Raw genomic sequence first — 15,183 nt, 5'->3', positions numbered from 1 at the left:
ATTTAATAACACTTTTTCCAATGAAGATGTTTCTAGAATAACAGTGCCTGCAAACTTTCACTTAAAGCATTTAAATTTGAGCCTTCATGAGTTTTGTAACATACTGCAATGCACAAAATCAGTATCATTCCCACAGTTTGTTCCCACTGTGGTTGTGGTAGAGAGTGACCATAAATATTTCATGGAATATATAATGCAAATATTACAAGAAATATCCTATGCATTTTTGCCAAACTATTCTCAATGATTCACTCCATACACATGGTCCATAATACCCTACATTCACCACCTTATCTATCATATTCAACAGTCCTTCAAAATACCCACTCCATCTCTTTTTTGATTCTCCTTTGCCAATCACCACTTCCTAGTCTGCTCCCTTCACAATGTGGGGCTCTGGTGGATGTGCTCAGAGGCAAATTTGTGCATTGCAAGATTCTAAGTATGTTCATATAAAAGACAACAGGTTCAGTAACAGTCTAGTCTAGTTCCACATTGCTATCAGCTTTAGAATACTGTGAAGTTTTGAAAATACATTAACATTTGCAGAGCATGATTTCATGCAATATATTACAGTCAAATAGGGAAATATCAGCATAACAAAAAAGTGGGGTTAAAGAAAAGTAGGTAATACAATTGTAAAAAACAATACACTTGTAAAAACAAATCGTGTGAAAATCTCACCAAACCTCCCCAGCCGTCTAAATTTATCTTGATGTTTAATACCAGTGTCAAATACACTGGTCACATCCAAAACTGACTACCTCTGGGGACAGGGGATAAAGAATAGTGTCGTAAAAGGCAACCGAGAGGGATAGGAGTGGGGGAGATCCCTCACTTCTATTTTCAATGCTAAAAGTTGGAACAGAAGAAGCCATGCAATGGGTGCTCATCCTCCTTTATGTGTGTAGATGTAACAAAGTTGAGCTGAAGGGAAGGATAGGGCATATGTTTGAATAAAGCAAAGTGTGCACAGGAAAGAGTGAACCAGAACAGTACACAGGCCTGGTTGTTATATAGGTGTGGTTTTGGTGCATTATACATGATAGCTAAAGAATGAATGCGAGTGATTAAGGCATTTCTCAATCTATTCTTGGCACTATGTTACTAACACTGGAAACGCTACAAGGTGTGGCTATCAAAGGTTCCATTAATATTCAATTCATTAATTCTTACACTGATTTGGCCCATGTTTTCCCTGACATGCATAACCCTCACTACTACTACCTTATTTTCTATCACAAAACAATCCCCTAAATCAGACTTTAGAATTGTTAATGTATTCTCTAAAGACTATACTAGAACTACAAAACAAAATCAATGCTAATAGCAATAAGGAGCAGATACATTACCCCAGATTTAGCATGCAGTGTGTAAAGAATCTACTAACATTCGTCAAAGTCCTTCAACTGGGACATATGCGTCCATAAGCTTACTTTATCATAGGGAGGAGCACACAATACAACTGCTTTAATTCGATTATCACACTTAAAATTACCACAAAGCTCAGTTGCTTGGGGGAATTACTTAATTACTAAATATCTTTCACCTGGTTTCACATGCACCCCTTATTTACATAGCATCCCCATGATCCGACAACTTACCATATGAAAAGTAAAATAATTCTATCTTTACAAATTTCACAATTCTACATACAAACTTAGCCTATCACTGTCTTTCAAAGTTAATAAAGTAAAACACAATGAGTACATCACTTAAATTCACTCCAATTATCTTCTAAGGTGAAGGTCTGCAATATAACTATGAAAAGAATATGGATCAGTCTGTGACAAGTCAAAACTGACGCATAACCATTTCAAACTAAAGCGAATTTCTATAGTTTTAGAATTTTCAGCCTGAAAGTCCCTTCTTATTATCTCACTGTTCTCTAACATAGCAATGACATCCTCTACAGATGGGTATATAAAAGATTTTTTTTCTACTGAATCCTATAAAGCCTCACTATTTCATTTTTGGATTTAGATAAAATAACTGTCTGGCTCAGTCACAGCCTGGACAACGATACCCTGGCCCTTTGCATAGGCTATAAATCTACAGAAAACAATATTGCATAACCATCCTGTTCCTGAAAATGATTAATAGATATGATTTACTAACACATCATACTAACAAGGTTAAACCTGCTTACTTAAGTTTATACCTGAAACAGATGAATCACTGTCACATTACATCGAATACACCTCAGTTTACTGAAGGCCGTCCTGTCTACGTTCGTTGTCGTGCTTGCGCTTCTTCATGCACCCAGCGACTGGTCATAGGTTGCTAAGTTGCTGCGACAAGAGTATAGATGAGCGACACGGTAAATAATGGCCTCCAAACCTGATCTTATTAGATTTGAAATCTATTTACTTTTCATTTGATAGTTTTATTATATATAGATACGAAATTCATTTGTTCCCATAGTTGCATAATTCTCCTTCCTATATTTCCTTTACCTAATGGGTTACAACATTGTAAATAAGCAGACGACGCACTTACCTTGAACGCACCGGCTGGTGGGAAGCGGCATGTTTTGTTTGTGCATTTACATGCAAGATTTCTGATTGTATGATTTATATCAGTAGCACAGCTTGAAATGTAGTCTACTTAAACATTTGTTGTTTCAAGGCAAACTAAGAAATGCGAGATACTTTTCGCAGCAATTCTAACAGATCAAGTTACTATACTCAAGATGTCATACAAATAATATTTAGTTACTATCTTAACTTATTGTTCTATATCTGTGTTTTCTTATGCTTAGCTTTGTAAAATCCTTATCTCCCTATGAACACAGTAACGATCAAGGTAAATGCTAAAAGGATGCCTTGGTGCCTATTCCTAGGAACGGATATCTTCTAACCCTTTCATTTATCGCCACACTGCTATCGCTTAAACAGCGTCTAATTGTTTTAACCTTTTCTTAACTCAGCTTTTCAAAATTAGAAACCCATTCTCTTTCTTTCGATCACTAATAATTTTCTCACGGAGTAAGGCATTGGACATCAAAGTATATGACAAGTGTAAACAAGGCTTTCCTTCTAAATTTTTTTTTCTTTAGCATTTGGATATTCACTTTCTATTGGATGGTTTCCTCTCTCGTCGTCGCTCCACTGTAAATCTCGATGAAGAATTGATTTCCCCGTCTACTCAATATTGTTGTCCCTCAAGAGTCTGTCCCATCTTCTATCACCTTCTCTCATTTGTGATCCATATTCAGCTTCTAACTCTATTCACTCTTACGCTGATGATCCCATGTACTTCAGTTCCTTGTTTTTTTCCTCTTTAATATCCGTTCTCTTTCTTGCTCTTAACAGATCTCTTACATTGGACATATGTAGCATCTTGGAATATGGAAGCAGTAACTAGCTTATATTTATTAGTATTAAAATGCAGTTTCTGTGAATATCTGTTCAGGTCTTTTTCATCTGGTTTCATTGAGGTAATAACCTAAATATTTTGGTCATACCTATATCAACCACTCTCTCCTGAAACCCCACATAATCGACATCTGCTTCCCAAAAGCAATTCATTTATCTTGAGATCTAGTGTTCTGTATCTTCATGAGCGACATTCGCTTCAGCATGGAGTACTGTTCGAATGTATGCGGCAGCTCTTACTCCACTTGTCTATTCATCATACGAGTCAAAAGCCTTCCATCTAAATTGGTCGGGTATCACCTCTTGCCAACAATCTCTGTCTGTTGTTACGTTTTTGCTTTCTCCCTGTTTTGCAGATAACATTTCAGCCACTGCTTTCGTGACATGTCCGCGTGTCACTATCACGAAGGATTGGACCAATGGCACGCGTCTGGTTCCTGCTTCCCGTACTTTGTTGAGACGACACACGAGGAGTGACCGTTATTGTACTTTCTTAAACACCAAAGTGTGAAATTTTCTTCCTAATATAGTCTTTTCTTTTTCCTATACAATTTCTAGCTTTACCAATAAGGTCTACAAACACCTGAGAAACTTCGATTAATTTATTCTTTTCATACTTTATTTTCATGTCTCCTAATATGGCCATACGTATGGCATGTCTTCCCCGTGCGCAGTATATGCAAATATAGGTTGGCCTACTGTTGATTATCACAGTGTTCCAGAGTTAATGTATTAGTGTTGCTTTTTGCCAAAATACTTCTGATATTTTAACAAAGACCACTGTGAAAAAATCATACTCTAATTGACTTTGCCTAAGTGTTTGCTTAATAATATCAAAAACACATTTTATGATAATAATGAAAATCATACAGCTTGTAGAAGCCACTTAAGTGTGGGGATCCTGAGGCATCAGCCTCCCTTTGTCTTACTGTAAATATGGCCTTGACTGCATGCTGATGTACGATGAAAGAACTCAACAATATATCCAGTCCCGGTGCTCAGGAGGCCGACACCTCACTGGGCAAGTCTTAGATAAGCTGGAGTTGACGTACTCTCTCCTGAATCTGTAAAATAATCGCAGTGGTTACTCTTCCGACTAGTCGGCAACCTGTGGGTCAAGTGATATTTTGTCAACTAGATTATATTTGTCATTGGTGATTTTCCCCTACGACAGCTTTTGGTTACGTAGACATAGGCTAGGGGTCACGTGGGGTGGGTTAAGTTTGGGGGCGGTGCAGGATAAGTTGAGTTGATTGCTTTTAACTCTTTTAAACAATTTGGTTCACAGACCTGCCATCCCTTCTTTCGCTTTTCATAGGCGGCAACCTTTCCATTTTTCTCTAAATCAGATCAAGGAATAAGAATCAGATTTCCAAAACTATATCGCTAGGTATTGGAGAGAAATGAATTACCACTCACCTGGCAGAGCCAACGAATGCATGACCGACCCGCTGCGTGGGCCACGGCTTCGAGTCAGGGAACCATAAGCAGGTATAGCTGTCGTGGGCCACCACTCGCCCCACCATCGCTGGCCATAACACCATCTGTGGAACGGACACCCGGACGGCTAATATCAGCTGGCGTAACTATGACGCTGGTGTGGTTGTAATAGTGGTGTAGCTGTGACGTTGGTGTGGCAGTAAAGGTGGTATTACTGTGACGATGGTGTGGCTGTATCCCTATTGTAGTTGTGATGTGGTTGGGTGCAAGGAAGTGTGGCTGCGACAGCGGTATGTATGGTTGTAGGGTATCGGGCTACGTAAGGATGTTTCACAGTTGGGTCCCTTTTTCTGTACTATTATACTTTAAGTACACCTTATAATACTACAGTATCTTACTCATCTATGATTCTGGACCATCGATTGTCGGTAGAAAATATAAGTAGAAAAAAGCAGTCTACGACCACGTTGATTAATGAATATTGACGAAAATAATGTCAATGGATTTGTTACAGTCAGCAGAATAGATATATCTGAGGTTGACTGAAACATGTTTTACTATTGTAAAGTATGTTTGGCGATCATGGGAAACGTTGAACTAACGACAAGCAAAGAAAAACAAATAAGAATGAACAAAACTAATCAAAGTTTGACTTGACTTTTTCTTCAGACAGAAGTTTATTTGAATTCTCAACTTATACTAGAAAAGTATCAGTGGTACTGTCGTGTAAACGTACGTTCAAAGTGAACATTTTGGATGCGTTCGCAGTCAAGTTTATGAAATGTTTTTTTTTTTTTGTTACCATTTTCAAAAAGAAATTATCTAGAAGGTAATGTTAATGAACTTTCAGATAAGAGTATTCAAAACTTTCTGCAGGCACACGCTGTGATCACAAGTGGACGAAACCAAATGATAATGAAAGTGAAACTTAAAAAGAAAAGTCTGTCCCTAGGCGTAATTGGATGATTTCCATTCTATTTCTTGCATAAGCTTTATAATCCTATATTTTTCACCACTTGTGCATTCACATTTTCGTATGATTTACTGTTTGCGCATGGGTTCGAATCCTGGTTGCGGCAGTTGGTCCACAGTCAACCCGGCCGTTCATCCATCCTTAGGGATTGGTCGACGAAATGGGTACCTGACTCAGGCTCGGATATATATATATATATATATATATATATATATATATATATATATATATATATATATATATATATATATATAAATATATTTTTTTTTTTTTTTTTTTTTTTTTTTTTTTTTTTTTTTTCCAAAAGAAGGAACAGAGAATTGGGCCAGGTGAGGGTATTCCCTCAAAGGCCCAGTCCTCTGTTCTTAATGCTACCTCGCTAACGCGGGAAATGGCGAATAGTATAAAAGAAAAAGAAGAAAGATATATATATATATATATATATATATATATATATATATATATATATATATATATATAGTGTTAATGGGATGGCTTTGATTAGGGCCACAGCTGCCCGTTCCGTCTCAACCAACATAAACAAACTCGGCTGATGATATGGTAATGTTATGCTAATAGTAACAAGTCGACTGATATGCTTTCCGTCGAGACTCGTACGTTAATATGTCCGCAGCCGTAAACTGAGCATTTACCAATAAATAATTTGAAGTAGCAGCGTCTCCGAGAATAAGTTTATACTAATTAAAACTGTTGCAAACACCAGTTGCTATACCCTTAATATATGCTGGTCCTCGCCAGTCTTGTGCCTGCCCTGGGCCAGGTTCAGCATTTTGTTCCTAAGGACGGTCAAGTCGTGGGCAGCCCGTGTCACCAGCTTGGGGTCCTGGTAGCCCCATCTGGCACCCCACATGCCGCCCAAGATGGGTGTGGTGTGGGCCGGGTGGTCACGCATCACGTGGAAGCTCTTCCCCGACCCCAGCCACGCTCTAACAGCCACCGCCTCGCGCTCGCTCACCTGGGGTGTTCACATCAAATTAAGTATCTGGGGCTTTACAACATTATAACTATAAAATAACTATAGATCCTATAGTCATACTATAACTCTCATTATATCAGGCGCCTGTGACTCACCAACATGGCGGGAAGTAGTTTTGCATACCAACTTGGTGGCCAGTAGTGTCCCACACCAACATGGCTGTCTCCAGCGTCCGACCAGTACCCACCTGTGAGTCGGAGTCGCGCACTATCATGGCAGTCACCTGGGGGTCCCCCAAGGGCGCCACACGCCACATCATGGGATGGACGAGGGACAAGTTGCCGAGGGGCGGCGGCAGGTTGGTGACGTCACAGACGTGAAGGTGAGGGTGGTCTCGCAACAGAGGGCAGAGGACGGAGGCACGGCCGCTGGGGTCGGTGTAGAGGCGCACCAACCAACCAGGGTACAGCTGCCTCACCTGCCGGTCAGGAACACGCTTACACTACATGAAACATTGCCTCATAAAGTGTGAGTGACGCCCCGGGAAATGGCGACTGCCTATGGGTTACGTCCTTAACTGGAGATATGGTCACAGCTTGGATGAATGGCTAGTGTTCAGGGGAAGGGTCATAGCATGGGGAATGGCCTCTCCATGAGGACTGTATCACCGAGAGAAACTATTGTCATTCTCTATAGGAGAGATTAGCACCAGGAAGAGTGGTCGTTGCTAGTGAGAGTGGCTTCTTTCGTGTTTAAAGACATGAGAGTGCGGGGGGCCAGCCAGCCTATAGCTGCCAAGAGTGTGGTGAATGGAGTGCTGGGGCAGGAGGCAGCTGGTTGGCTAGGAGCAATGAGGAAGAGCACCTGTGGTTTAGCCTCACCTTCGACAGTATCTGGTGCAGGCCGTGCCAATAGTCGGGGTTTTCGCCGTAAAGGGAGAAGGCCACCACCTGCTGCCCGACCCCTGCCGCCCACGCCCGTCGGCCACACGTGCCGCCCACATCACTCGAGGCCACTAGTACGGTGGCGACTTTAGGGACACATACGTCAACTTGGCACTGGCACTGTCCTCCGTCCCACCATGGGGCCAGGTGCTCCTGTAGGAGATACCTAACTTCAGCCTCTAACTGGATCCTGTATGTATTCATATTTAGCAAGGGAAAATGTGATAAAAGAACGTCACACCGATTGCAGATGCTCGAATTTTGAGGGTAAATTCTCAGTCAGGTTAATGGTTCGTAGGACAGATTGTTCTTGGACTGGATGGGATGATACGATGAGCCTTACCTCAATAGTAAAGTTACGAAGAGCAGATTGTGGGGGCGAGGGTGTGATGTCTCCTGCTCTGAGGGAGGGCTGTAGGCGTGTGGGGGTGAGGTGGACGTAGAAGGCCAGGAGTAGCAGCACTAAGCAGGCCAGCCGCAACCACACCACCTGCCAGGAGGCGGACATCTGCCACATCCTCAGTCCTTACCTGTGGGATAACAATCAGCTTTACCAACCCAAAAGAATCTTACAAATATATCACACAAACACTACTAGTTACAATAATAACACGCGGGAGAGTAGAATGATATCTACTATTTGATACATACAAGCCAATGTCATTTTGCTTTCCCGTCCACGTGTTTAGTGAAATCTTATCCCCACCGTCTCCCTAATCCCTCACTATATACAAACACTGGTACAGGTACTCCCAGCCACAGACCATGACCATTACACAACAGAGGCTCAATCTTATCAAAAGTGATAAAATCGTAAAAACAGTCATATGTACTTAGTAAGCAGACGATGTGTAAACTCTCCACCAAATCTTCCTTGAAAATAGGAATCTCATAGCAGATCAAGGAACACGCGACAGGTGCACGTGTCCCCGAGGTGAAGCACCAGCTTACGGCCAGTCCACCGGATGTTTATGATACGGTACCTCTCGCTTTTTACCCGGGTACTCTGAGCACGCGTTTCCTCTTCCGTTTCACTACTGTGTATAACTGCAAACTGTACACATACATCGATCATCACGGTTGGCCCTGATACATGAACAAGGTCGTTGCTTTAATGTACGAACCGAGTGGGTCATAGCCACACCCCTCAGGGAACAACTGTACTTCCTGGTCTTTCTATCACTCGGGAACTGAATCATTACTGAAGAGAAAATAATTTACAACTTACCAGGGGGAAGAAAGCATCATGGAACGGCCTTACATTTGACAAGCCCTGGATAATCCTGGACACTCAACACTTAAAACGTTATGTTCCATTCAATAAAGAGAAATCACGCGTGGTTCGATTTACATGAAATATAGAATCTACATTTCTAGATTCACACGTTATGGTGTCAGTGCGTCACAGCAAACGTCAGGAGGAGTGTCACAGCAAACGTCAGTAGTACCACAGCAAACGTCAGTAGTACCACAGCAAACGTTAGCAGTGTCATGCAATCACCAGAGGTAACAGACCGACGGCGAGAGGCGACGCGGAAACCCACGGGTTTCTTGCGTGAGCGGACATCGTGTATAAGAATGAGTGTGGTTCTGCTTACCTAACCATCAGTGAGGCCCGCTTAACTGTACAGCTGATCTACTCTGACCTAACGGAATAGTTTTGATAATCATATAAAAAGAATTATAATTTTCATCCTTACTTCCAGTGTTTCTCTGTATAAACACCGGTAATTTGATAACAGTAAATAGTTCTCCTAGAGCCCTGCTACAAATAGGTAATTACAAACACAGACAGACAGTCATACGCACACACACACAATGGTTAGCGTTCCTGACTATGAATCAGCATGGATAGTAATGCTGGGAATCAACGAAGAATGTGTTAGCGACCAGTAAACCATGGCTTTCATATGACACCTTGATTAAGATATAAATGACGCTATTAAACCATAGGACGTCCAAGTCTACAATGATCACTCTCCTGCAGGCTAAGAAACGGCCAATAATATTCCAACATTTGATCTCTAAATCTAATATCAGAGTTAGGAAAGTAATATGACAAGCATCCTAATACATCTACTGAAAATAATCAAAGCATTCTAACTCTCAAGTGTAAAGGAGGTATTAGGGGATTACACGTGTAGAATCAAAGACATGCGGAATCAACGCACAGAGGTACGTGTGTTCTGACATCCTATCCCTGTACGCAAGGGGGACAGCTTTTACAATACAGAACTGATGAGCAAGGGAATGGTTACGGGAAATATGCACTTAAACTAAGCTGATCTTAGAACAAACTGTACACAGTAATTCCTGACGCACAGCATAACACTATCTGGCGACTCTGCTCGTACACTAAGGAGCATCATCTGGTTACACTTGTCCTGAAAACATGATCTTGGATGTGTAGCCGACCGGCTGCACGGGAGTCACTGCTCAGCGACGGACCATGTCGGTCATGTCAGGTCGGCGTGTACGTGCGCGGGAGGGAACCCACGCTCAGCAACGGCCCACGTGCCCTAAGTCGGGTAGGTCTTTACGTGCACTGCTCACAACAATCTCTGATACAAACTAATAATGAATTTTAAGCACTACGTCGCTTCTGTTATTCTTACAATCTTACAATCTAAACAACTGAGAGACTATCCTTCATCGGTATATCTCTCGACGAGTGAGTGAGGTATGGGCGGACCACATGCAATGATGAGTCGCAACCCTGGCAACAGAGGCCGCCCTGTTTTTAACGCTTCGATTCTCGTCTTAATTACACTTTCTTGTTTATCAAACTAAATCCTTCCTTCCTAGTCATTATCTCCTGACAGAATACTACCAGCTACCACCCGTGAATCCTGAGAAAAGGTCGTACAAAGGTGGACAGTCTTGACGACCACATTTCCTGTAATTAGATCTAGCTCCTTCCCAGATCCAGACTGTTATATACACACAGACACATACACACACACACACACACACACACACACACATATATATATATATATATATATATATATATATATATATATATATATATATATATATATATATATATATATATAAGTGTGTGTGTGTGTGTGTGTGTGTGTCATCACAGTTATCAAGATCTTTGAATCAATTTCTAGAAAAGAGAAAATCAGAAAGTTTTGTACTCACCAATACCTTGAAAACACTCTTGAGGGTGGACAATGATGGGCTGAGGACAACTACAATCAAACTGACTCGCTGGAAGTTGCCTGTACCTGCAAGTCAAGGATACGGCTGGAGTGCGAGCGAGGCCTCCTCTCACGAGCGCTGCCAGATACATTATGACGCTCCGTTAGCAACCTACTCTACTTGCCGTTCCGCGGTTCTGGTTGGCGGACCCGAGCGGCACGCAAATCGTCTGGGCGCGTCGTTCGCCTCGAGATATGCATATCGAGCGGTCGTGTGTGCAGGGTGGATGGCCTTAGAATGATCGCTTACATCTGAAGAGGATGTTTAAGATGTTTCGACTGGTCGATGTATGTCGTGCGTCTTTAATATCCCAAGCAATCATAAGCCTGAGTCTCTTAATAACTAACTTACTAACTGGAGACTGGGTGACGTGTAATGCCTGTGCAGGTTATACTGAGTACAGACAATACTGGCTTGTCGGACGGAAGCAGAAAAAAAACTGCAAGTAAGGAAGAACCAGCGAGTGACTTGAAAGTAGAAAGTGCAAACAAACTTCTCCATCTGTTTCCAACCGAATAGCTGCTGCTTCTCACTGTCTGTGTTGAGTACGACCATTATCAGGGGTGAACGATATGATGTCTCTATCCTCGAACAGGGAGGCTGTGGAATTCTCTTCTTTTCGAGTTCCTTCTTTCTATAACTCTTCTTATCTTTAGTTGGAAAAGGAATAATGCCCACGTAACTCATGCATGTCGTGGGTGAACTAGAAGGACCCGGTGAGGGAGAGTCTGGAAACACTCTCCTTCTATATCGTTACTTTCCCAAAGAACTGAGCAAGGAGCCACAGGACTTTTCCTTCCTAGGTTCTGTCGTTTGCTCCTGTTTGCCTCGTTGTGGCTGGAAACGGCGGAAAAAATATATGTATATATATAACTTTTGCAGCTTCAGGGGTGCACTCCAATCCGGAGCATATATTTCTTAATAAGACTGTTCATGTGGCTACAACGCAAGGGAAAAGTCAAATTTGAAAACGGTTGGAAAGTAGTCTCTTGAGAACAACATTCACGCTTCAAAGGTGTCCATCATGCCCATTCCCTGCGTGCATGGTAGCCTTCAAGCCAGAAATTGTAATGGTAAGCATATATCTAAAAAAAAAAAAAAAAAAGTTAATCGTAGAAAAGATGAAAAAAATTCAACTGAGCAGTTTCTGTCCGAAGGGTCTGAATCAGAATTCTAGTCCAGGCGAAGCGAGCAGAAGTGTACAAGCACCGCGGGTGAGACAGTTGTGGCACTAGACGTGCTGCCTGGTTCACAGGGAGATATCTACACCTGTCTTTTTGATTCGTTTTCTGTGCCTGTGTGACAGATGCGTAACTGAGGACTATACGTCAAGATGATGAACTGTGGGGGAAGAAAACGCGAGGCAGTCTGCTTGGGCGTCGAGAAACTTTTTCCGACCTTACTAAGATATCAGATGATTGAATTTTTTTCTATAAGACTTTAGATGTAGAAGGCGAAACTTTTAAGTATCCAAAGAAGTTTCTAAAAAAAAAAGAAGAAATAGCTGAATTTTTATCGGCAGATACTAATGGACAGATGAACAATTGTTGTAAAAAAAAAGTCCATCAGATGGGGAATGACTAGTGACGAATGGACCATTGGACAGGGGAATGACTAGTGAGGAACAGCCCAGTGGACAAGGGAATGACTACAGTCAAAATGGACCATTGGACAGGGGAATGACTAGTGAGGAACAGCCCAGTGGACAGGGGAATGACTACAGTCAAAATGGTCCAGTGGACAGGGGAATGACTAGTGAGGAATGTTCCAGTGGACGAGTGGGGGTAAATTATGGACAGGAATATTCTAGTAGACAAGAATAGCTATAGACGGGGAAAATCCAGTGAAGAGGAATGAATTATACATGAATTACGTTAATCACTCTATAATCGTTTCTTTTACCTTATACTCGATAATCACTCTTGTATTGCCCTTCGCTCAACGTATGAATGCTCACAATATCAAATCATTCTCAACAGTCTTGAAAAATCCAATGACAGTTTCTGATTACATAAGTAGCCCTCTTAAATCAGATGTTACATTTTCTGTATCTGAAAGAAAACTGGAGGTTGTGCAGTAATAACATGATTAGTTAGTTAATCATACAGGAAGAAAACCTGTCCAGTGTCCTGAGACATAGTTGCACGGTCGTTGAGGAGGTCACCTTCCTGACCTGGAATAAGGTGGGTCAGTACACGTATTCTGAAAGTCCAAATCCCACCCACCCCCCCTCCCCCCAGTGGTCTTCAGTTTCATGCGGTCATATACAATTCTTCTTGAACTATTTTTTAAAGGCTGTTATCCGTGTAGGCATATCTATATGCACGTTCATGACAATATCATACCCTGTATTCTGAAAAAGATATATTCAAGGAGGTCTACAGTGTCAATAGGAAAGACTGATACACAACACATTTTATACTTCATAGAAAATGGGAAAAGTAGAGTATGTTATCAAAATTTTTTTTTTTTTTATAAACATCACCTTTTCAAAGCCTGACCTTCTCTGTTGTTATTTTACCTACATATGATATGATTGGGTAAGACAAATAAATTAATAATCTTGATATATATATATATATATATATATATATATATATATATATATATATATATATATATATATATATATATATGAAATAGACGATTGAAAATTTAGACGTAATGCAGACTAACGTTAAAATTTTTTCGCTCAGGCCTTAGACCGTTGCTTAATCATGGGCCACCCTCCCCACGGCACTCCGGGTGTTCCATGGGCCACAATCCCTCCCTCCGTTTCCCGCCATCTGAGAGCATGATTCGTATGTGGCCCGTACACTAGAACTGCTACGCCGGCGGAGGACAGACAGTGGAATGATGGGACGAAATCAGGAATAGCCCAGCAGACTGCAGAACACGTGAAACGGACAGAAGAATAAGCAATCTTGGACTATTCCAATGGAGAGAGGAGGAACCTGACCGATACAAGCCAACACAGCAACAACCCCTGAGACGGTGAGATAACCCTAGAGAGACAGGGGTAACCCAACATGCAAATGAGTCAACGGAGAGTATGATAATCCCTAGCGAACACACGTGAGAGGCGGGCGAGTCAGAGGAACGAGCCAACGACGAGGAATAACTGACCGGATCCAACAGTGACCCCACCATACAGTGGAATGGTCAAAACGGATAGAGAAATATACTGCACCAGGCACAGGAATCACGGAACCCACACTAGCTAGAATCACCCAGCAGACGAGGATGACCCGACTAACAAAGACATATTACCCAATAAACAAGCGAATGACAAAAACAGGAGAATAATCCACTAGGTAAAAAGATGTATGACTCAAATGAGAGAAGCTAGAAAATAAGAATAAAGGATACATCCGCGAAATATGATGGCTATGAGACATGAACCTACGTACAGATGAACGGACGGCAACCAACAAGACGGTTATAAGCAAGGAGGAAATCGGCTGACCAAACTGGTGAGTTCAGAGGTCACGGAAGCTGCTAAAGCTGCACGAATGGTCACCACAGCCAACGGATCAACACAATAAACTTTCATCACTCACGGGTGCAACATACGTCTGTAGACTTACCTTCTCCGTCGACCGGGGATGGTCAGAAAGAAGGCTGTCCTCCTGGGAACGCTCCTATCCGTCGCCTGGTCCTGTAAACAAGAAGACAGACTTCTCACCTGTGGTCCTCTGAAACGAGATTAAGGTATTACCAGAAGATTTTACAAGAGCGTGTGTTCTTATACCACATCCTAAGCAACAAGATTTTGCCATATTCTGTGATTCTCTTTGCTATATAAGTGTGGCCTTCACACTAACTAGATCGCGACTGCAGCCACAGCATACTCATCAGGCAAAGGTACTAATCTAATAACACTTTTGCCACTGATTCGTAGCCCTAATCCAACACCCGCCATCTTGATCGAGACTCCGCCTTCGAGCCACGTCATCGCTACTTCCAAAAGTCGTCATAGCCACTTATTCCATGCGCCATTCAATTATAACTTGCTAATGCCTATCTGAGTCATTGCCCTGTCATTATTATATGATCACGGGGTTCCCACTAAATATAATCAATGGGAAACGAAAAATAGTCGTAACTCGATAAAAGAAAAAAATTGGAAAGAGCCTTGTATCATGTGCTGCCATCTGTTGGTAGCGGCCAGCAACTACTCGCAGACTAATGTTGGGAGCGACAGTAGACTTTCAATAACATTTACAAGGTAAGTAGTGTGTCACTTAAAACAAACAGAATGCGAATTTATAGTCTATAAAGCTAACTCCTTAGTGTTACAAA

General features: G+C 41.8%; 2 protein-coding genes across 4 annotated transcripts in view; both read right to left on the bottom strand.

Annotated features, from left to right (window-relative positions):
* Positions 1-2,294, bottom strand: part of Coq8 (ubiquinone biosynthesis protein COQ8, mitochondrial) — a 48,285-nt gene extending 45,991 nt beyond the window's left edge. Inside the window, exon 1 of one of the 2 annotated variants that reach the window (XM_071680548.1) lies at positions 2,162-2,294. The gene's annotated coding sequence lies outside the window, so the exon portion shown is untranslated. Of the gene's footprint in view, positions 1-2,149 lie in introns of both variants that reach the window. The other variant, XM_071680549.1, reaches the window with a different exon arrangement.
* Positions 2,295-3,974: 1,680 nt separating this feature from the next.
* On the bottom strand, positions 3,975-14,687 carry LOC139758868 (uncharacterized). Of its 2 annotated transcripts, none has more exons than XM_071680731.1 (7): positions 14,469-14,687; positions 8,015-8,201; positions 7,609-7,824; positions 6,975-7,205; positions 6,524-6,766; positions 4,797-4,921; positions 3,975-4,441 (listed from the first exon to the last, which is right to left on the bottom strand). In XM_071680731.1, exons 2-7 carry the CDS (start codon positions 8,186-8,188, stop codon positions 4,351-4,353), a joined length of 1,080 nt encoding a protein of 359 aa, XP_071536832.1. In that variant the 5' UTR covers positions 8,189-8,201; positions 14,469-14,687; the 3' UTR covers positions 3,975-4,350. The 2 variants fall into 2 exon arrangements, with proteins under 2 accessions (XP_071536832.1, XP_071536833.1); XM_071680732.1 differs by lacking the exon at positions 14,469-14,687 and adding an exon at positions 10,822-10,959.
* Between the last annotated feature and the right edge of the window lie 496 nt (positions 14,688-15,183).

This window comes from Panulirus ornatus, chromosome 31, assembly GCF_036320965.1.
Source record: "Panulirus ornatus isolate Po-2019 chromosome 31, ASM3632096v1, whole genome shotgun sequence".
NCBI lineage: Eukaryota > Metazoa > Arthropoda > Malacostraca > Decapoda > Palinuridae > Panulirus > Panulirus ornatus.
The sequence above is the reverse complement of the archived record's forward strand: the minus strand, read 5'-3'. Positions and strand labels throughout refer to the sequence as shown.

Bases quoted from the DNA above. Each gene is read 5' to 3' on its own strand.
- LOC139758868 (XM_071680731.1), bottom strand. From the start codon at position 8,188: ATGTGGCAGATGTCCGCCTCCTGGCAGGTGGTGTGGTTGCGGCTGGCC. The intron at 7,206-7,608 runs GTGAGGCTAAAC...CCTGACCGGCAG, and splicing joins TGCACCAGATACTGTCGAAG to GTGAGGCAGCTGTACCCTGG. The intron at 4,922-6,523 runs GTATAGCAACTG...TCCGTTCCACAG, and splicing joins AGGACCAGCATATATTAAGG to ATGGTGTTATGGCCAGCGAT.